The sequence below is a fragment of the Scleropages formosus genome, chromosome 5, assembly GCF_900964775.1.
Source record: "Scleropages formosus chromosome 5, fSclFor1.1, whole genome shotgun sequence".
In the NCBI taxonomy this organism is placed as follows: Eukaryota; Metazoa; Chordata; class Actinopteri; order Osteoglossiformes; family Osteoglossidae; genus Scleropages; species Scleropages formosus.
The window spans coordinates 13304695-13326519 of record NC_041810.1 but is presented as its reverse complement, the minus strand read 5'-3'; the positions used below and the strand labels follow the sequence as shown (position 1 = coordinate 13326519).

The 21825-nt window shown below is 43.3% G+C and overlaps 2 protein-coding genes across 2 annotated transcripts in view; one reads left to right on the top strand and one right to left on the bottom strand.

Annotated features, from left to right (window-relative positions):
- Positions 1-625: 625 nt before the first annotated feature.
- LOC108938770 (protein NipSnap homolog 3A-like) lies at positions 626-7410 on the top strand. The gene is made up of 6 exons (XM_018759657.2): positions 626-943; positions 2103-2310; positions 2928-3086; positions 4314-4463; positions 6008-6094; positions 6435-7410. The coding sequence occupies exons 1-6, from the start codon at positions 866-868 to the stop codon at positions 6509-6511; spliced, it is 759 nt and encodes a 252-aa protein (XP_018615173.1). The 5' UTR covers positions 626-865; the 3' UTR covers positions 6512-7410.
- A 306-nt stretch (positions 7411-7716) lies between these two features.
- LOC108938769 (ATP-binding cassette sub-family A member 1-like) overlaps positions 7717-21825 on the bottom strand; it is a 31465-nt gene continuing 17356 nt past the window's right edge. Inside the window, exons 12-50 of the mRNA XM_018759656.1 lie at positions 21606-21800; positions 20474-20679; positions 20044-20220; positions 19572-19794; positions 19195-19416; positions 18884-19088; positions 18687-18800; positions 18376-18550; positions 18154-18285; positions 17856-17995; positions 17609-17746; positions 17267-17505; positions 17026-17092; positions 16733-16935; positions 16569-16608; positions 16346-16462; positions 16054-16202; positions 15760-15884; positions 15492-15590; positions 15185-15371; positions 14902-14996; positions 14750-14782; positions 14365-14470; positions 14190-14264; positions 13580-13749; positions 13254-13431; positions 13028-13143; positions 12767-12911; positions 12530-12653; positions 12219-12348; positions 11966-12086; positions 11703-11765; positions 11486-11592; positions 11201-11342; positions 10956-11090; positions 10735-10838; positions 10521-10613; positions 10185-10428; positions 7717-9308 (exon numbers count right to left, since the gene is read on the bottom strand). Coding sequence (XP_018615172.1) covers positions 9201-9308; positions 10185-10428; positions 10521-10613; positions 10735-10838; positions 10956-11090; positions 11201-11342; positions 11486-11592; positions 11703-11765; positions 11966-12086; positions 12219-12348; positions 12530-12653; positions 12767-12911; positions 13028-13143; positions 13254-13431; positions 13580-13749; positions 14190-14264; positions 14365-14470; positions 14750-14782; positions 14902-14996; positions 15185-15371; positions 15492-15590; positions 15760-15884; positions 16054-16202; positions 16346-16462; positions 16569-16608; positions 16733-16935; positions 17026-17092; positions 17267-17505; positions 17609-17746; positions 17856-17995; positions 18154-18285; positions 18376-18550; positions 18687-18800; positions 18884-19088; positions 19195-19416; positions 19572-19794; positions 20044-20220; positions 20474-20679; positions 21606-21800 — 5442 coding nt within the window. The 3' untranslated portion in view covers positions 7717-9200. The remainder of the gene's footprint in view (positions 9309-10184; positions 10429-10520; positions 10614-10734; positions 10839-10955; positions 11091-11200; positions 11343-11485; positions 11593-11702; positions 11766-11965; positions 12087-12218; positions 12349-12529; positions 12654-12766; positions 12912-13027; positions 13144-13253; positions 13432-13579; positions 13750-14189; positions 14265-14364; positions 14471-14749; positions 14783-14901; positions 14997-15184; positions 15372-15491; positions 15591-15759; positions 15885-16053; positions 16203-16345; positions 16463-16568; positions 16609-16732; positions 16936-17025; positions 17093-17266; positions 17506-17608; positions 17747-17855; positions 17996-18153; positions 18286-18375; positions 18551-18686; positions 18801-18883; positions 19089-19194; positions 19417-19571; positions 19795-20043; positions 20221-20473; positions 20680-21605; positions 21801-21825) is intronic.

Genomic DNA, 21825 nt, shown 5'->3' with positions numbered 1-21825 from the left:
TGTTATCAGCCCACACACCTTATTCACCAAGGTGACTTACACTGCTAGATACACTACTTTTAATGGGTTACTCATCCATATACCAGTGAAACACACTTTCTCCCTGTCACACAGGGTTGGTTTTAGAATCACCAGTTTACCTGAACAGCATGCCTTTGGGCTGTGGGAGGAAACCAGAGCACCCAGGAGAATGCCACACAAACACAAGGAGAACATACAAACTTTGTACAGACTAAGCAGGGATTTGAACCCATGTCCTCTTGTACCTCTGGTGCTGTTAGACAGCAGCACTACTCACTGTGACACCGTGCCTCCCAGAATAATTTCAGTTTAATATTGAATTATTGTCAATATGCACATGACTGACATGAATTATGCCCGGCACATCGCACTTTTATTGAATAATTATACTCTGTTTTATGTAGGGCATTTAAAAGCAGCTTCTCTAGTCTAAGCACTTTACAATAAATAGTACCGCATATGGCATAGAGAGGGTTGTTTACAAAGTTTCACACAGAATGAGAGTAAGAAGTCCCCGGGAGCTCTGTGGCTGTATTGATCTGTGATCGGGGGATTTGTGGGCTCGAGTGTAAACACATACAGGCCACTACGCAAGCACGGGAAGGGCTCGCGAACACTCCTGCAAGAACGAGCAGTGCGGCTGGTCACGTGCATGGAAGACGCACTTTAATCACGGCGGTCGTGGGCAGGAAAGAAAAATAAAAAGTATCCGAAGGAAACCCCTTTGCGTGAATCCGAACTACTCTCGGCTTCCGTAGCCATCGTGCACGAGCGACTGGTCACGCAGCACCGTCAAACACCGTCCGCGTTCGCGAGCGCGCCGACACGCGGGAGAAAAAGTACAATGGAGCGACTGCGGCTCGCGCTTTGGGGGACGTGCGCGAGGCTCAGGAGAGATAGCAGCTTGAGCCTCTGCGGGAAGGTTCGTTACGTTTCTGAATCTTTCTTTCGTCAGCTGAGGTAAATGTATATACTAAAAAGTACGGAGCAGTTATAGACTGAACCCCCTAGTTTCACACTTGGAAAATGTGGGACTTTAATTAAATGAGAGAGAAGTTGGCACAACGACCTGAAATAACGGATGGATCAAGTTTAAAATGTAAAACATCTCATATCGATATTTCAAGTCACTGTCCCACAACGAAAAGGTAGCCGCCACATGATAGTTATATCTAAGATTATTTTACTACTTCTTGTTTTTTTTTAAATTAACTGTTATGTTGAAACGACCTGGCAAAAACTGGCTAACGAAGAGTTTTCCGAATTCATTTTTTTTTGTTAATAAATGAAAGTTAAATTTTGCCTCCCAGGCAGACTTTAAAAAGTGGTCAGTTAAAAAAAACATTGTGAATAGAGAAGTTCAGTATTGGTTTCTGGGCTCACCCAACCTGTCAACATTGCGGTTTCATAATTGGCACTTGTGGTATGTAGTGTCGTTAATATGTATTCTTATTAATGCAGGGATGTTACTAAAGTTCTGTATTAACTTAAGCAAACAATCAAGGGATTATTGTGTGATAGTGACAGTGACACAGACACACTGTCAAACTGTAGCCCTCTGCCTAGGAATCACTGCACTGAAAAAGAAAAACCAAATCTTCTGTAAAATAGCTCAGTCCTGGGAGCTAGGCTGGACTCTGTGGGCAAAGTGGTACACTGAGGATCCTAAACACACTCCTTTCTGTCATGATGATATACGATCATGTTAATCCTCTGCACACCAGCCTGGCTAAACAGAGGACCACCTTCAGCAACAGACTGGTTCAGTTGTGCTGTTCCAAAGCCATGACAGAAGGCACTGGAGTAAATAAAAATCCTGGCATATGGACAAGTGTAAAAGCATGTACATAGAAAGTGCAAACAAAAGTAATAAGTAGTACAGGCAGTTCCACCCCAGCAGCCATTCAGCTCTATAATCTTGTCTTAACGTAATGCATAAATTGTACTTTTGCTGAGATGTACGTCGTTTTGGACAAAAGCGCCTGCTAAATGAATAAATGTAAATGTAAATAATGAGTCCTCTCGCTGCTGGTGTGGCACTGGTTTATGCAAACAGTCTTTCTTCTTTGTGGTTCATCCAGCTTCGGGCCTTCATATCCACTGGACCCCAGCAGCAGCACAGCACCTTTTATGAATTCCGCACATACCACATTAAGCCTGAAAAAAACGCTGCCTTCCTGAAGCTGACCAGTGAGAAGATCCACCTTCGCACGGCCCACTCTGAGCTCCTGGGCTACTGGAGTGTAGAGTATGGCGGGCTCAACCAGGTCTTCCACATCTGGAAGTATGGTGAGGGACAGATAAGCTCCCTCACAATAAATAAACTGCAAAAGTACATCTGTTTGCATCACACCATATGCTTCCAGTATAGCTCTGGACAAATGGTCATTGATGATAAACTAATGGATGGTTGTTATAAATTGTGCTTCCCTAAAAGAATCTATCAAGCAATGGAAATATGTCTACCTTAATCCCTTGCTTCAGAATTTAGATGTAAAACGCAATGTTAAGTTTAAGTTATGGAAGCCTATTTTAATATACTTTCTATTTATACTGGAAGCAGAATGTGTGTAGTAAGTAACAAAATATTTTTTGTTTTGCTTTGTTGAACTTGACTGTGACAGTAACACATGATGTAATGCTTTAAGTGAAAGTTCTAGATGTAAATTTGTAAAATATTGTTAAAATTTGTTGTCGTGAAAACATCAAATGGTTTGGGTGCATTTCTTTAATCTGTTTGTTTGTTGTGTTTTATTTTTTTTAAATAATAAACTTAATTGTTCCATGAAGTATTCTCTTCAACTTGAATGTAATATTTTTAAAATGAGGATATATGATATACTTTCCAGTACATTAGGTGTCAGTGCACATCAAAATAACATGCTCTTAATGGTTGCGGCTTCCAGACAGTTATGCCCATCGGGCAGAAGTGAGGACAGCCCTGAGCAAGGACCCTCAGTGGATGGACGAGTACATATCCAAAGCCATACCCATGCTGTCTTCTCAAGACAATGAGGTGACCTATCTGGTGCCCTGGTGTAAGATTGAGAAGCCTCCAAAGAAAGGTATGGAAAATTTATACCCTTTGGCACATGGAACTGTTTGTTTAAGATTTAATTATTTAAGTACCATTTAAACACAGTTGCACACCTGTCTCCCTGTGGAGCAACAAGCTCTCAAAAACTGCAAATGACAGCAATTACTATATTCTGTCCAAAACTAAACATGAACTTTTGGTGCTGCTTGTTTCACTGTTGTTACTTTGTGTGTACTACACTTTGGGTAGGTGAGTGTAATGTACATGTTATTTCCTGAATTTGACTTTGCACTGTACATAAACCTTGGTAGCGAGTGGAAAGTCAGTATTGAACTTTGCACCCTATAGAACTTCCAGTTCAGTTTGTGTTATTTTTTAGCTGTTCATCTGTTGAAACACCTTTAACCTTGCTTATGCTCAGTTCTGTTGCACAAACTTATTTTTAATTTAAAGTCATAAGACTGAGCTTGGCTGTTTTTCCAGCTCAGTTATTTACTCTTAAGAGAAAGAAACAGAAAAGTACTTTTGCAATGACATATTACATGTTACTGCTTTGCTAATAGATTTAAAGACATAAGATGACAGCATTCAAAGTTACTGTGGGATCAAACAGACCTAAGGTTAGTGACATTAACATGACAAAGACCCTGACAATCAAATAATAAATTAGCCCAGTATACATTCTTAACTTCCAGGTTCTAATGTTAAATGAATTAGTTATAGGTCCTGTTACTAATATCATCGTGGGTGCAAAAACTGAGGCATAATTAACTACTTAGATGCCACAAAAACCAGTTTGCACAGGAGTAAAGTAAGACCTGAAATAGTGCTATGTTAGAAAATGCTGGCCAAGGCCCTCAGTTCTACAGGGATTGTAAGATGGAAAATCAGGCTTATTTGGGATCACTTCAGTGCCATTACATAACAATAAATCCCACTATGGCCTTGGTTTTTTTACTGAAACCTTTTCCACTGAATTTTCATGTTGTTGTTCGCCTTCATTGTGCTGTTTCTCTGTTATTGCAGATGAAAGTTTTGATGTCATAGCATTAGTGGTATTTTTCCTGCAGTGCTACTTTGTCACATTTCCAGATAAGCTACATAGCTCAAAGAAGCTGAATCATGTATAATGAAATAGTCTTGCCTAATTGTTTCCTTTTTGAAATGTGACGTATGTCTTTGCATTTGACAAAAAGTCAACTGGTCTTTTTTGGAAAAAATGGCTCTGCTTAACTCAACATCTTATGATTTTCAGGGGTATATGAGCTGGTAACCTTCCAGATGAAGCCAGGGGGTCCAGCTGTGTGGGGGAAGGCCTTCCAGGGCGCAGTGAACACTCATGCCAGGGGTGGCTATTCCCACCTGGTGGGGGTTTTTCACAGCGAGTTTGGACTCCTCAACCAAGGTGAGGATGTTGGGGCTTACAGGTTTCTACTGCTGTCTGTGAAGATTCTCAATTATCCAGGTCATGGCATCAAAAAAAACAAAGCTAAAAGAACAAAGGTAACTGGACTTGCATGAATTTTCTTGAATATGTTTCACCACTCATCCAAGTGGCTTCTTCAGTTCAAAAAAGACTGGTGGGGATTTTGGTTTTAAACTTGGAATATCCATGGGTGGAGCCCATTTGAGACTCACATTATTGGGTTGTTAACAGACCCCAGTCATCACCTGCCAATTGGAGGATGTTATTGAAATTAACCTGGGTGGTGTTCTGTTTTTCTATAATTAGCAGTACTTAACAACCCATTAATGGCCAGAGCCACCAGACCCAAGGTGTAAATGGTTGGGAAACTTTTTGGGGACAGATGCTAAAACTGTATTATATGTGGTTGATAAATTGTGTCTCAGTCCACCTCCCCTGTTCAGAGAGGGGTTTTCTAATTTTACATAGATGGCTTCCTTCACTCCTCTTTCAAACCATCTCTCTTCTCTGGCTAAAATATGTACATTGTTATCCTCAAAAGAATGTCCCTTGTCCTTCAGGTGTAGGTGGACTGCTGAGTCCTGACCTGAAGAACTAGCTTTCCCATGTTGAGCCATGCGTTTATGAAGGGGTTGTTTTGTTTCGCCAATATACAGGTCTGTGCATTCCTCAGTGCACTGAACTGCATAAACTACATTACACTGCTTTTGCCTAGGTGTTTTGTCTTTGGGGTGAACAAGTTTCTGCCTCAGAGTGTTGCTGGGCTTGAAGTGCACAGGGATATGGTGTTTGTTGAAAATCCTCCTGAGTTTTTCTGATATTCCAACCACATAAGGGATGATGATGTTCTTTGGTTTGTTGTTCTCCTCCTCTCTGTCTGTTCTGGGTTTCCTTCTAGCACTTTTGACAAAGGCCCAGTTCGGATATCCACATGTTCTAAGTGTTTGTCTGATGTGTTTTTGTTCCTTCTCCTTGCCTTCTGTCCTTGTGGGTACAGTTTGCGCTCAGTGGTGTAGGGTTCTGATCACACCCAGCTTGTGTTCCAGAGGGTTTAGAAGTTTCCCACCCATTTACACCTTGGGTCTGGTGGCTCTGGCCATTAATGGGTTGTTAAGTACTGCTAATTGTAGAAAAACAGGACACTACCCAGGTTAATTTCAATAACATCCTCCAATTGGCAGGTGATTATTGGGTTGTTAACAGACCCCAGTCATGTGAATCTCAAATGGGCTCCACCCATAGATGTTCCAAGTTTAAAACCAAAACTCCCCACCGGTCTTTTAGAACTGAAGAAGCCACTTGGATGAGTGGTGAAACATATTCAAGAAAATTCATGCAAGTCTAGTTGCCTTTGTTCTTTTAGCTTTGTGGGGTTTTTTTTTTTCCCCCTCTCTACTGCTGCTATTACACAAAAAGGCCACTGTTCCACTCAAGTGCTGTTTTTGTTGTGGGGAATGTGAACGATGTAAATGTCTGTAGTTATTAATGTGCATTTCCTCTGCTATGGTGACCCTGTGACCCAGTCCATGTACTGTGGTGGTATGAGAGTCCTGACCAGCGAGCAGCAGTCCGGCACACAGCCCACCAAGACGCCCGTGTGGTAGCAGCAGGTGACTGAGACCAACCCCGCCCATTCCAATGCCTCTCACCATAAATCTGTACAGCACACCAGACAACACAGTACAACACATTTCCCCTTCTTTTTTCATGAAAACATGTAGGTGACCCTTACAGGGCTTTAACAAATTTAAAGGTTTTTCAGTGTACAACAAACAGGAGACTCTTTCTGCTTTATTAATGTTTGTCAACAAAAGGATTTAAAAAAAAAAACAGTAGGATGACACTCCTCTCTATATGAAGAAGTGTCTTACAGATAACAGCATGTGGTGCTTGTATGATTTTTATCTGTTTTGGGGTGATGGTCATCTTTGTTGTGTTTTCCCTCCACAGTGAGAGAGAGCGTGATGTACCTGGAATGCCAAAAAAACAAGTTGCTCTTTCCTACCCCTTATTCCCCCCTCCAGTGACCACTCCCCAGATGTGCAGGTGTGTTCTATGGTTTCTAGGACCACATTAATATTAATCTTCTGTTCCTCACATTTGATAGACAACCCGAATGAAACATCTACTTTTTAACCCCCAAGATTCCATATAATGCAGAGCTTTTTACTGCAGTGAAAACTAACCACATGAGGGTTTTTGTGTTTTGACAAACTTCTACTGAGAGTATAATGGTCAACAAGCCTTTACATGCGTGGAAGCAGCTTTACTGAAATAACCTTAGTTGAACATAATGCTATATTCCATTCTCACCAAGATGTGCATCTGTGTCATGACACAAAGACCCTTAAAAAGAACAAAGATGTTGAGTTGTACACATTACTATGCACCAGAGTACAGTGTACTTCCTGTATACTCAGCCTACAGATTCTAAACAGAAGGACTGCTCATTGTGTCACTTTGTTCATAAACATGACATTTTCTTGACAGAGTGGTTATCAGTTGTTGATTTCAATTGTGGTTGCTCTCATACGTTGTTTTTCTGAGGTTAAGGGCCTAGGTATTTTTTTTTTTTTTTTTTTATGTGGTTTGTCCTAAATGCACCATCATTTCTGATCAGCTGGCTTAGTACCAAAAAAAGCGTTGAAGCAAACTCACTTTGGAAATATGTAGACTGTAGATGTTGATTTGTTATAATTTGAAAAAGAACAGAGCGTAGGAAGTAACCTATGTTATCAGTACAAAATTACAACCTCACGAGTGCAGAGAAGGACCCTGATGGACTTTTTAGAAAAGTTCTTAACCTCATTGGTTCCAGTTAAATTACAGACTACAAATGGAAAGGTATAGGTGCCTTTATATAGGATCAATAATAATAAATATCTCCATAGGTAATATATGTAAGGAACCAGAGAAGGCTTTGTTAGAGTAATTTGTGTTGATGCAATCTTATGACTTTCCTTTCTGTTTTGTCATGTCCTATTGCTCTTTGTTAATAATGTTGTGTTTCCTGTTTGAATATGTGCTTAGATTATTTACCTTTTTAGTGTTTAACAAGAAACAAAGTTTACATTGCATGGATATTTTTTAGTAAAAACATCCTTGGGATGAAAAAGCTCTAAAATAGTTTATGAATACATAAAAACATTTTAAAGACACTGCCTTCATGTTCTTTATTTTCAAGTTTGAAACATCTCTACTTTAATGGAATGCTTGAAAAAGTGTGAAGAGGTTTTGATTTTTCAGGTTTTATTCTGTAAATAAGTACTACACAGGACAAGTAACAGGATTTTCTTTGGAGGTTTTCTCCCCAACCTTTCTTTGTACTTTAAAACAAAAAAAAAACACACAAAATAGAACAGTTCTTGGCAATCGAACAGTTTGTTTCTTGTCTGTGGGTACTCCAGTGCAAAACAAATTGTAGAAAACATGATATATAAAGTGCTTGGAAGGAGGAAAAAAGCTGACCGCATTGATCTGACCATGCTCAGCTTTATTTACTTGGCTGAGGTGGCCTGTCTGAATGCACAAATGGTGATGTAACTGATGACTTTACAACACATCATCAGTGGTACTTGGTTGCAGGGTTCAGGATACATGGCAGGTGTGCTGCTTGTCAGACTGGCAGACCTCGATCACTCTGCGTGTATCGAAACACGTCCCCAGTGAATACAGCAGCTTATCAGGGCTTGCTAAAGTAATTAGACAATGTATGACACTAGTAGAAGGGTTTCAGTACTCATCACCAGTAAAAGCCTGAGTCCCTGGGCCTGTCCAGTGGTGAGACAGCCTGCCTTTGGACTCAGTGCCTGTCTGACATGATTCTGTCCTCTTCAGTTACTGATTTGGAGTACTTCAGCTCACCCCTATGCATCAGAGCACCAGTACACAGTGAGGTGCCTTCATGAGGTGGTTGCTATGTATGTTCAGCAATTCATGTGATGTTTGACTGAAAACACTAGGCTGGAACTGAAATATTAAAAACACCCGGACCTGGGTTTCTAGTGAGGTATTTGTTTCAAACTCTGAGTGAAAAGTGGTCCAAAAGTATAAAAATTTTGTTGCTGAAAAATAATTATGGGGTTCTAATGGCTCCTTGGAGTGTTAAGACTGAACCAATTTCAGGCACTGCACTGGAAATCAAATTTTTTTTCCTTTTCAATAATCTCACAACATTTGAGTAAAATTAATAAAAATGTATAACAAATATTTGTTCTTATAAATATGAAAATGCATATTATAAATCAAAAAGGGTCAATGGTCATTTTCCCCTAAGGCCTTGCATTTCTATAAAAAAAACTGATTGTTCTTCAAAGTCTGCATTTGGTATAAAAGAGGGAAAAGGCCCTGAATGTTGCCACCGCAAATGGTGATTGATTGGAATGACATTACAACACAAACTCTCATCAACCCTTGGCTGAGAAAACACTTGGCAAAGAAAAAATTGCAGCATATTCAAGTTTTGCATTTGCTGTCCTTTACCACCCCTAGGGGTGCAGGACTCTCCCTTGTGAACACCAAAGTGGAAGTTTTGCATTGACTTGCATTGACTTTCTTTGGGCAGCACGATTCTGCTTATTTGCCCTTATTAGGCACAGCAGCTGCCAAAAAAAGGAACAAAAAACACTATGATGAAATGAATGCAACATAGAAAAGAAACCCTTGTTTGGTTGGCTTCTGCTGCTCCAGTTTTTCAAGAAGTTCAGAAGAAACTGGTCACACAAAGCTCTCCGCCACCTTCTTGTCCTGCAGGAAGGAGCTGAGCTGTGAAGCGTCCTTTGAGTGGTCTTCATCGCTTTGGTCTTTGGCAAAATTTACAAACACCTAAGAAGAAGAAACACGTTATAAAATTTCCGATTTCAAAGCTATCATTACCACATTTTCAAACAAGATAAACTGACAGTTTATATAAATGCAACTTCATATATTTCATATAACAAATGTTTACTGACAGATTTTCTTAATACAGTGCCATTTTTTCCCTCCACTGTCATCAACTGCTTGCCCAATGTAGGGCTATGATGGTCACCTGTCTGTAGACTGTAGAAGGCACCTCATACAAACATGCAAACTCAGCACAAACAAACCCAGATTTCATTTATAGCCACATATTTATCGTGCTGCCATTTCTGGTTTGGTGGTTCAAACTGCTCTTAGCTGACTGACAAACAACTGGAATTAAGTTATGAAAAGATGCAGGATTCAGAGGATACAGTACATCACTCAAGATTTGATATAGGCAAGTATGTATTTTTCATTAACATTTCTATTTTCCCCCCATACACACACACACACACACACATTTTCAGAACCACTTGTCCCATACAGGGTCACGGGGAACCGGAGCCTACCCGGTAACACAGGGCGCAAGGCCAGAGGGGGAGGGGACACACCCGGGAGGGGACACACCCAGGAGGGGACGCCAGTCCGTCACAAGGCACCCCAAGCGGGACTCGAACCCCAGACCCACTGGAGAGCAGGACTGTGGTCCAACCCACTGCGCCACCGCACCCCCTTTCCCCCATACATAAGTGAGCATATTATACTGAGGATTCTTATTTTACATTACTTCTGTGTGCCTTTGATGTTTTGTTTCCTCCCTTCAAAATTGCATCTCTCTCTTCCCCCTACCTTTCCTCAATGTCCCTCAGCAAGTCTATAATACCCATTTCCACTTGCTATCAGTTGGGTGTCTCTTACTTGGTCCAGTGTGGTCTGAGAGACAGAGTAGTCCTCTATACGGAGACGCTCCTTGTGTTTGGCCAGGATACTGAAGATGCGAGAGAGGGGGATGAGGGAGGATGGAAGCTGGTACTGCAGCATGTTCCGGTGTTGCTCCTTCAGAGTGCTACCCGGGAACTCTCCTTCAATGAACTCCATGACAGGCCCTGGGTCCGGGTTGGGTCCGGCTACGCGCAGAATAATGGTGTACCCATCTCCAAACCTAGCGCACACAAACACACATAAGGACCCATGTCGTTGTGGAGTTTAGTCAAACCCTTTTGGTAAGCACCTCCATTGTTCTCCCAGGCTCACCTGTTTTTCAGGTGCTGGACGCTGCCCAGACAGCGGAACCGACCGTTGACCATAATGGCCATCCGCGTGCACAGAGCCTCACACTCCTCCATGCTGATTGACACAGAAGAGGGGGAGGGTACGTTGACTTGCTCAAGTCTACTGCCAGACATCTGAGTGTAACGGATTTCCTGTTTATGACAACCAACAGTATTTCCTCATATTCTCCACCTACCTGTGTGAGGTGAGCACGACAGAACGGCCCTCCTTGATAACACTGTGGATGCAGTTCCACAGAGCACGGCGGGCTTTGGGGTCCATGCCAGTGGTGGGCTCATCCTGCCAAAAGCAACTGGTAAACACTGGTTTCCAAACACGGGCAGAGCAAAGTGGACAATGCGCAAGCAGCTAAATAATGTTGCAAGCAGCCCAACGAATTTCAGTGTGTGAACTCACAAGGAACACCACAGGGGGCCCTCCTATCAAGGCCATGGCTGTGGAGAGCTTGCGCATGTTTCCCCCGCTGTAGCTCCCGGCTGCCTTATCCACATACTTCATCAGGCCTAGCTTCTGGATGCCCCATTCTGCCACCTGGGTGGAACAGAGGACAGAGGTCAGACAGGTTACACACTGTCTTCTTGTTTCATCTTAAGCTTTAGAGGTGAAATACACTTGGAACAGGTATCTCTGGCCCTTCTTACCTCACATACGTCCTTCTCAGGCACCCCCCGCAGGACGGCATAAAATTCCAGGTGCTCCCGACCTGTCAGCAGTTCGTTGATGGCATCAAACTGGGGGCAATAGCCCATGTTCTGGTGGACGTCGTCTAGCTCTGTGAGCACACTGAACCAAACACCGCTTTCTATCAGTCATTCAAACAAATGTATTTAAGATAATTTCTCCTGCCTGCAGTCCTGCTAAATGGAGTTTGCTGCTTCAGTTCTGCTCTGACAGGTATTCATGAACTCCTCGTCACATATCCTCACCTTTTCCCTGCCAGGAAGGCCTCTCCACTCGTGACAGTCGAGTCGCCGGTAAGCATTTTGAAGGTGCTTGTTTTCCCTGCCCCATTGACCCCAAGCAGACCGAAACACTGGGGAGAGAAAAAGGCAGAAAGTTGATCTTTCTTTCTGTGTCATGAACAGACAAAACACTGATGTCATATCAGTCTCCTGGGCCAGCAAACAGGAAGTGGAGGCCCACCTCTCCAGGAGGAATGCCCACACAGAGTCGGTCTACAGCAGGTTTCTGCTTCCTTTTGTACACCTGTATACAGGTAAGAAGTCATTAGGGGAGGCTGACATAAGAAATTAACCTTAAATTAACATTCAAAACACAGGGAAAGCAGATTATGCTAAATTCCACTGTGGTTAGAGAGGCATAAATGATTAATCTCATAATAAATCATAGACTTCTAAAGTGATTACAGCATTACTGCTATATTGTGATCCTCAAATGCTCTTTACCTTGGTGAGCTGCCGCAGCTCAAGAATGTCTGCCTGACTCCCACCCCCCATGATTCGCTGCCTTTCCCGGGCAACGTCCTCGTCCTCTTCGCCAATGGGCTTCAGCTTGGCGTTCCATGACCTGGGGGCCAGCAAAGTAGGAAGCTAGATTAGTCACGGATTAAATGCCATCTAACTGAAAGCACAAAGACTTGCAACATGTTGACTGCATTGCTGGCAGGTTAGGAGGTGCCTTCATGGGGGGGGTGCTCACCTGGATTTTATGCAGAACCTGTACTGGATGAGAATGGTGATACAGAAGAAAACCACACCTTCGACAGCCATAGCAAACAGGTTCTTTCCCACCATGTCCCAGTCCAGGGGGGAACGGAAGCGGTTCTCACCTGGGAGTTTAATTAATTACACCTGTCAGCAGGAGTATTAAAGCCTCCTGAAAATGTCAAATCATATATGCCCACTATCTGTATTCTTCACATCTATGCTTCCAACACGCAAAACTAAGATGAAGCTGTTAAATCCAAACTAGACAATGGGTATGTTTTAAACTAGAGTACAACAACTTACCAAACCTCTCTAGGGCATCAGCCATAGCTTGGTTCTTCACCATGTCAATCAAGCCTCGGCCCAAGCAGAAGTGAGGGAAAATCAAGAACACGTTCTTCAAGATGTCATTGACACCACCATATTCCTGCATGGAGGGAAGAGCTTGGGTGAGTGAAGCTGGTAGAAATGTGCACTTCCAACTCTTGAGCACCAGTCTCTGTTGTGTATTTTTAGTCTTTGCCAAAGGAAGCCACTCACAGTGCCACCGAAAAGCTCCAGGACAAAGGTGGACACACTGCCATTGATCCCAATGAGGATGTTGACACTGGTGAGGACCACATAGGCTGTGCTGGGGATCTTGAAGATGAATGATGCTGGGTACATCAACGGGGTGATGGACCATCTAAAACACAAGGGTGTACACTGGACCATTTGGGAAACAAGAAGGCCAGTGCTGTCGGCATAGATCTTTTGGAAAAGGTGGTATTCAGGTGAAACCACTGTCAGTTGAATGGTTACCCATAGAGTAGCAACAGGAGGGCTAGTGCTGGCAGGTTGGTTGAGGAGACGTAGGCCTTTTGTTGGAAGCAGACAAAGATGATGATGACGAGGGTGGCGGGGACAATATAGTTGCACTGGAAACCAAACAGAGTTGTTGAGTAGAATGACCAATGTCTCAACATCATAAATGCCATGGAGATGCTCGAGCAAGTTTGCTGGCCTGATTGACAGTAGGGCTACTCACCATATCCCAAACAAAGTTTGCCAGCCAGTAGAGGAAAGGCTGCACACCACTGATGAACTGCATGTGCTTGGCTTTGCTGACACGCTCTTGGATGAGAAAGACCACAAAGCTGGCCGGCACAAAGGACATAGCAAAGATGACACAGATGGACACCAGGGCATCTACTGAGGTGGTCATCCTGCAAGGAGAAAATACTCAGTCATAAATATGCATGCAAATATTAGGAGCAACATCTTAGCCAATATAACTAGCCTTTAAAGTTTCTGATGGTATTTGTTAGGGTCCCAGAACCATCTGGAATGTGAGTGATGGCTGAGTAGACTTACAGGGCAACCTGCGACAGTTGCTCCTTGGTGAGGTTAAGTGGATGGTTGAAGGCAGTAATTCCAAACTTGCTGGGTTCCTTGCTTGCGGGCAGGTTGGCATGCAAAATACCATTGTTCATCACGTTGAGGAAGGCCCCAATGCTATGCCAACCCTTGTTATTGAACCAGACCTGTTGTGTAGGGAAGGGATGATGGGGGTCAGGTTATGTCACATGGTGTAGTTCCACAGGGAAGTGGAAATGTTGGATGGCAGAAGTCGGGTCGAATGCTGGGTGAAATCAGTGTCTCCTTTTATGGAAGAACTTTTAGAAGGCAAACCCTGAGTTCCTCAAAAGGGCTTTCTATCACAAGACAACAGATCTGAGCTTCTTCAGTAACAGTGTTAGACTGTTGCAGGTTTACAAGTATCACTATCTTGTGCTTGGAAATAGGTTTGTAATCCCTCTTTCATTTAGGGTAATGAAATCCCTCAGTTTCCATCCAATGAATGTAAAAACAGCCTTTGTTAATAGAGACACTGTTGCTCAGAATGGGGGTCTACACTGTCTTGTTTGGAGTACGAGTCTATTATTGTTGGGTGAGGACAGGGCGGTTGGAAGTTCTTGTCTACCTTGACATTATTCTTTGTGTCCAGTCCCTGAATGAATCCAGATAAGCTTTTCAAAAACCGATCAGCAGCTGTACCCTGCAGAGCAACAGAGAGAGAGATGCACAAACACATGGTTACAAGGCATTTCAGGCAGTGTAACCTGCAGACTGCCAGAGAACCAAGCTAATCATCCAACCTGCTCAAGGCTGAAGATGTTCCTGATTCGGGAAATGGCATCATTAATATCTTCGGCAGGTGGGAGAATTTGAGAATTCCTGGCTCCCAGAGAGAACCCGCCATACCTGGACAGAAACAGAAGCCAGCTGTCAGAATGTGATACTGTTTCAGAGTCCTTGACAATAAAGAGAATTTATACATGGGATATTAAAACTAATACTTGTAATTTACCACCTAAGCAAAATGCTTTTATGCAAAAGGACTTAGGTTTTACATTTAGCATTTCATATAGGTGACTAGAAGAGCCCTTGTTAGACCTCACACCAGTTATAGGTTACATTTGGTCACACAGTCTTATTACGTTTACATTTCATTGTGCATCAGTAAAATTCCTGTGTATTTACCTGAATTCATTAACTTCAATCTTGTTCTTCAAACTGTAACAAAAAGGGAAAAATTTTAATGCAAACATTTTATATGAATTATTGTCAACAGAAACTATACAACAGCGTGCTTTACTTGTCTATTTGGTGGATTCAGTTTTTTGAGGCTGTACCTTTTCCCAATGATCTGAGCGTAGGTTTTCACCAGGTAGTCTGAGACATTTCTCCCAGTCAGGTTTTGCAGGGTATCAGTGCTACTGAGTTTCAACTATGCCAAAAAAGAAAGTGAAATTATAACATAAACATACAACTGATGGTTCCCTCTGATCCCTGGAAACTTTTAACTTCCAACCACTGCTCATATCTAAATGTTTGCATCAACAGGGTGGTCTACAGACCCAAGAATTCAACAAAGCCTGTGATCCCAGGAGAGATGAGGTGGATCAGTCTTTTTACCTGAGGTGGGGGCAGGCCTCCTGCTCCTAGGGGGCACTCAGGCAGCATCTTCCTTCGTTCCTCGCAGCTGCACTCACATGCAGGCGAGGGGTTCTCCATGGACCAGTTACCACTGTGGATGACATCCAGCACACTGCCTGCAATTTCTGGAGTGGTCCAGTCATCACCCATCTCACATGGGACTCCCCTGTCAGAGAGGACATCTCACATCAATGTGCATGACAATCAGCCATGTCATGAGAGTACTGCCACTCTTGAATCTATGCTGTCATGGTTTCAGATGAACATAATCACTGGTAAAGCGTACGGTATAGGTTCTTCATCCACGCAGCGGGTTCTGAACCCTGGATGGTTAGTCAAGGCACTTAACAACTTCTGTGTGCTGGCATCTTCAGGGGCATCATTGCTGTGGATGGATTTGAAAATAAGAGCATTAAACATCATGAAAAGACTGAAGTGTTCTCTAAGTGAGCTGGACTTGATCCAATCAATTATATGTGCACCATGTCCAGTTAAGACATCCAAGGTGAAGCAGAAAAGGAAAGAAATAGTTTATTAGCAAGTGTTACTTGTACCTGATAAAGGTGAACTGCTCGCCATACATCCATGGCTGTAATTCCAGACTGGGATATTTGCCGAAAGGAGGAACAATAAGGCTAAAGACGAGGGCGATGCACACAAACACAGCTGGCAGAACAATCTGAAAGTAGGAGAACCTTTTATTAAAGCCATGAGATGGCAGAAATGGCTTGAGCTGCAAAAAGACATGTAGACTATAAAGCGATATTCAGTGTCTACACAGACCAATATGAGGTAAAGCAGCATGTGTTTTTCCTGTCCAACTCCCCAAGCACTTCAAGTGGCATTACCTGGGCAAAGAAGCCTTTACGAGAGCGGCGGGCATAAAGAAACCTCTTCCACAGCAGGGCCACAAACTGCTGTCTCTTCAAATTCCAGCCCTTGACCTGGTAAGAACCCTTTGCATGTGTCCCATTTAACCATTCTGTCTCTCGGGGCTCTGGAGAAAACAGATAACCTGTGTTACCCTCTTAAAATGAAAATTAAAATACACAAAAATGGTATGTAACCATTTCATGATGATTTTGAACTGTAAAGGAGGGACCAAGAGGAGTAATCATGAACTCTGTATGGAAGCAGTACCTGGATCTCCATCTGAGTTGTTGCAGTCAAAGTCATCACCCTCAGTGAAGGGCTTAAGGCAACTCTGGTGGTCTCCAAAGGCATGTCTGCGGTTTCTACGAACTGGAACAGTGCCATCTAAGAAGGTGTAACAAATACTGAATCAAGATGACAGCCTGAAAAGTCAATAACGAAGCCATGGTCACACAAACCAACCATGGTGCCGTAACTGAGATTGCCTTACCTGCATCCACTCCACTATCCTCTGCTACCTTCAGGAAGATCTATAAAAAGTCCAAAAATTTAAAAAAAATCCAGAGACAGGTGACAAACAGGCCCTGAGCAAGTGATATCACTGTAGCTGAATGTGTGGAGAATGTGGAGCCATACAAAGAATTGGTCCCCTACCTCTTCTAGGGTGGTGTCGGAGACGCCATAGCTAGAGATGCCCAGGTCAAACAGGCGGTCATCTAGCTCATGGAAGAGCTCCACAAAGGCACCATCCTTGGCTGACTCATAAGGCAATACATAGGTAAGCTCATGACCCAGGTCCTCCACCATCCGTGCAGAAGGGATGTGCTTGAAGATCATGCTGGATATGAGGGAGATATCTGGAGAAACAGGTCAAAGAACCACTTCGGGTCATTTCATACAGAAAGTGTGAATGAAGATAGCTTAAGGGCTGTGTTACCAGTTCTTACCGATTGCCGTGGTTTCACTCTCGTGGTCACTGCCAAGGCCAGAGCTGCTTTCTGAGACAGTATCATCCTGCAAAAGCAATCAAATTTAATCCAATCAATTAAAATTTTGCAGTTGTGCTATGCTGTCCTACAATTTTATCATGGACTGTAGCAGGAGCATGATCCTACAACTCATTTGTTATGAGGAAAATATACAATATACATTTTACAGAGATATATCCATATAACAAATGTGTAGCACCTGTGCCGAGTTGGGTATCTTCTTAATGTAGGACACAGTGCTGCTGGAGTTTCTGTAGGAGTTGACAGACAGATCGTGGTCCCTTTTGACCAGGGTCAAGTAGTAGCCAGTACCCAGCTGGTTCTTTAGGAAGAGTGAGGAACCAACACAACAGAGCTTTCCGTGGGAGATGATAGCAATACGATCCCCGAGAATGTCAGCTTCGTCCATGTGGTGGGTGGAGAGGATAATGGTGCGGCCTTGAGGAATCACAGCAATCCATTATAAGTGGCCCATTTTCCTATCAGAGTACTGATAGACTGAGGCTGAAGTCATGTTTCAGAATGATAAGGCAGTGCTTACCTTGTCGGTACTTCAGGAGCAAGTCCCAGATTCCCCGGCGGGCATACGGGTCTACCCCAGCAGTAGGCTCGTCCAAAATGACAACCTTTGACCCTCCAACAAATGCCAATGCGACTGACAACTTCCTCTGCATACCTCCTACAATTTAAATGAAACAATTTTTTATCCAAATGACCATCTTGGTATATAACCCTTCATTAACAAATTCAAAACTCATTCTCATGCAAGTTTCTGAGAAGTCTCTTACCAGACAGCTGGCTGGTCCTGGACTTGCGTTTGTGTGGCAGCCCAATGTCAGACACAATGTGCTCCATCTCAGCCCTTACCTCCTCTTCTGACAGGCCCTTGAGACGGGAGTAGAACCAGATGTGTTCTTCCACAGTCAACCTGGTGAGGACAAGGATATGATCAATAGGTTTCCACAGGCTGTGCTAAGGTCTATGATGCCAGGGGAAGTAAATTTTTTTTTCTTATGCTATAGTCTAAAAAGACTTAAGGTAAATAACTGGTGGAAATCACTGAAAGGGTTTAATAATAGGACGTACATGCTGAAGAGAACATTGTGCTGAGGGCACACGCCCAGATCACGTCGGATGGCACTCAGCTCAGAACAGATGTCCTTGCCCATGATATATGCTGTGCCTGATGTTGGTGGGAAGAGACCTGTCAGAATTGACCTGTCAAGGGAAACGCCGTTATATTAAAATGACTGATACAGGACAAGCACTCAAGGATACTACAGATTCTGTCTAGTCAAGGGGTCTTACATGGTGGTGGTCTTCCCTGCTCCATTGTGGCCCAGGAAGGAGGTGATCTGCCCTTCATAGAATCCCAATGTCAGCCCATCAACAGCCAACTTGTTGCCATGGCTGTACACCTTAACCAAATTGTTAATGTAGACGCCAGGTTTCAGATGGGCTGGTTCTTCCTCTATGCAAACAGCTGGATGGAGTTAAAAAGCATTTGTAAGCAAAAAGAACAAAGTGTGTACACTGCTGGCCAGGACTGATATCATGACAGTGGGGGGGGTGTCATATTTTCATTAGACAATATGAATGAAGGCATTGTGCTTTTGTACCCTCTGCATTTCCTTTCTTGCCCTGCAGAACAGCTGTTGTTTTGTCACCACTTTCTCCAAACCAGTATGACTTAGAGACAGGGAAGTACCAGGGCCTTGGGATCCCATACTGGCCTGGAAAAAACAATGGAACCATGAGTACTGCAAATAGCTGCCACTAGTTCACAATACTTGGGACTTTCTGAGCTACAGCTTACCTGGAAAGACAGCCTCGATATACCAGGTCATGACAGCGTAAAGGAAGGAGTCAAAGTACATGAGGATGATGGAGGTAGTGACACTAAAATTGTCCTCTGACAAGGGGCTAGAGAGCAGGTTGTCCCACTGGATTCCCACCCCTTGCTCTTCAAACAATGCAAAGTACTCGCAGCCAAATCCAAAAGCCACAGGAGACAGCAGGCTCTAAGAAAAAAGTTAAAAATTACCACTGGTTCTACATGCTGCACAAAGCTAGGCATCAAGTAATCTGAAGACAAAGCATTTTTTTTTTTTTAAAATGGTTACTCACAGCTACAACTTTGGCACCGAAGCCCACATAGTCCTCCCAGGCCACACATAGCACATACGGCAGGTAAAGAGTGAAGTAAATGATGCCACCACAGGCAGCTGCCAGGTTGGCACGGGAGAAGAAGGTACTGATGAGAAAGCACTGCATAATGGTCACAATAGCAAAGGAGCCTAGGAACAGGAATACCACTCCTGGGTCACTGTAAGGCAGAAGGTTTCCCATCTGTGGAAGAAGGCACAAGGAATGCCACCACATCACTTAAACAGATACCAAAGATACCATGCTTTTTCCCCTCTCCGTCTACCTAATTTTTTATTGCAGTCTTTGGAGAATTGGAAAGGTTTATGTTGGAAGTGGGATGAGAAGGTTAGTCATACCTTCAGGATAAGGACCAGCAGGCCAGCACTGGCTAGGAGAGGTATCAAGCTGCTGATGAACCAGCTGAACCACAGAATCCCATTGTCCAGGCCCATGATTCTCATGGTCTCCTTGAGACGGGCTTCCTTCTCGTACACTACACCCTTGATAATAATAGCCACTGAATACATCCAGGCCAATGTCATGAAGAGAGGCAATGAGCGGCTTATGACACGCAGGAACCTGAGGTAGGTCAATTACAAACTTGTAAATGATTCTATTCAATGTCAAGAACAACACAACTGGCCCTATCTTATCCAACAGCACATCACATCACATGGCAAAAATGTATACCTTGACAGACAGAATGCTGCAAGTAAGAGTTCCTGCTAGGAAACCATTTATTGTAGTTATAAGAATGTATCAGAAATTTATGCATACAATTGATGTGCATTTTTGCTGTGAAGTACTAGGATCTCAGGTTCAACTCACATGTCATCCACATAGCATGGGTAGGGCATCTGCTGGATGTAGACCCCAGTCTTCTCTTTGGTGCCGGTTACCGCACGGATGATGCCATGCTCAATGACATCCTGGAGATAGGAGAACCCACCCCAGATGTAGCGCATGTCCTCAAAGGGGTCAGCCCTGGGACCAGGATCCCAGTATCTGTAAAGAAAATAAAATCAGCAGGATGTGAGATGGAGAGGCGCATATATCAAAGTTGATAATGAACAAAACTGCTAACACAGGATGAGTTTGTGGGACTGAGCTGGGAGTTCAACACCCCAACTCACTTAACATTAAGTATTAAGGTATTTAATTATAATAATAAGAAAAAATGATAAGCTATGGCTGTTGTTCTGAATACAAGTTTTCTTTAAGAAGTATTAGTAAGTAGGACAAGATTTGTCATGCATACGCGTCTTTGATCTTGTTGGTTCGCTCTACGTTGTCAATGTCCATGCGGATCTTGTAGCTGACATTGGAAGGAAGTTCTGAACTGTTGGACTCGATGTTTGGGAACACAATACCGGCCCAGAACTTCCTGTCGTCCAGCAGCCCCATTGACTTGTTTATCAGCCTCTCTTCATTGGCCACCGGTTCCAACTTATTTAAGTTGACACACTTTTGAGAGAAAATAACAGGTCTGTATCATTACATCATTCTGACCTCTAAATTGAGTGCTGTCATGGAAATACCTTTTTATTCAATATTTTAATGGTAATTAGGGAATAAATTTCAATTTTGTAATTTAAAGATAAGACTTAAAATAGACAAAGATTAAATAAGTAAATCTTTGCATTTCAACAAGCTATAAAGCATCACTTATACAGCTGTGCCTTGGTTTTGTCATCCAGTATACAATAAAAATGTTATTCATGGCAGGGGGGGTGCGGTGGCGCAGTTGGTTGGACCGGGTCCTGCTTTCTGGTGGGTCTGGGGTTCGAGTCCCGCTTGGGGTGCCTTGCGGTGGACTGACGTCCCGTCCTGGGTGTGTCCCCTTCCCCCTCCGGCCTTACGCCCTGAGTTGCCGGGTTAGGCTCTGGTTCCCCGCGACCCCGTATGGGACAAGCGGTTCAGAAAATGTGTGTGTGTTTGCTGAAAAAGCCTGGGTTCAGTACTAAGTTATCTTAATTGTTGAAATAGGCCAGTTTGTTCTTAGTATGATGGAGAATGTCTAACGGGGAGGTGCCTAGAATTATTTATTGCCGAAAACAACATCTGTGGAAACAAAGAAAATTTTAACATTTGTCTGCTCCTACAGGTCATCCTTCTGGGAAGAGCGATATGATGAAATGACATCGGTCTTCATGAGCTCAGATCTGGTGTGTAACTGTGCTGATGAAGCAGAACTGTGGCAAAACCTGCCAGCATGTGACTTTATGACTTAAGGGAGTCATTTTCACTTCCTGTCTTCCAGCATGCTATGCTGTGAAATTGCTGGCTTAGGATATTCGTTCTGAAATGTTACGGGAGCAAGGGTGAGGAGCTATCAAGTAATGACTTTAATGGAAGAGAAGACATGGAAGACGAAATGTAGAGACATTGACCTCCATGAAGTTTGTAATGCTCTGCACAGCTCGATCGGTCTCATTGAAAACATCCCTCCAGGTGTAGGCTGTCCCCGGCGGCCGGGAATCCTCAGACTGCTTGGCCAGAAAACTGGACACATCCTGTACCCTCCACTGCGTGTCACTGATCTGGGCGTTGAAAAAGCTGGCACTAGCATTGTTTTGGAGCAAGGTCTGCAAAAAGCAAGGTGCACAGAGA

Bases quoted from the DNA above. Each gene is read 5' to 3' on its own strand.
- LOC108938770 (XM_018759657.2), top strand. From the start codon at position 866: ATGGAGCGACTGCGGCTCGCGCTTTGGGGGACGTGCGCGAGGCTCAGG. The intron at 3,087-4,313 runs GTATGGAAAATT...TATGATTTTCAG, and splicing joins TGAGAAGCCTCCAAAGAAAG to GGGTATATGAGCTGGTAACC. The intron at 4,464-6,007 runs GTGAGGATGTTG...CCTGTGACCCAG, and splicing joins GTTTGGACTCCTCAACCAAG to TCCATGTACTGTGGTGGTAT.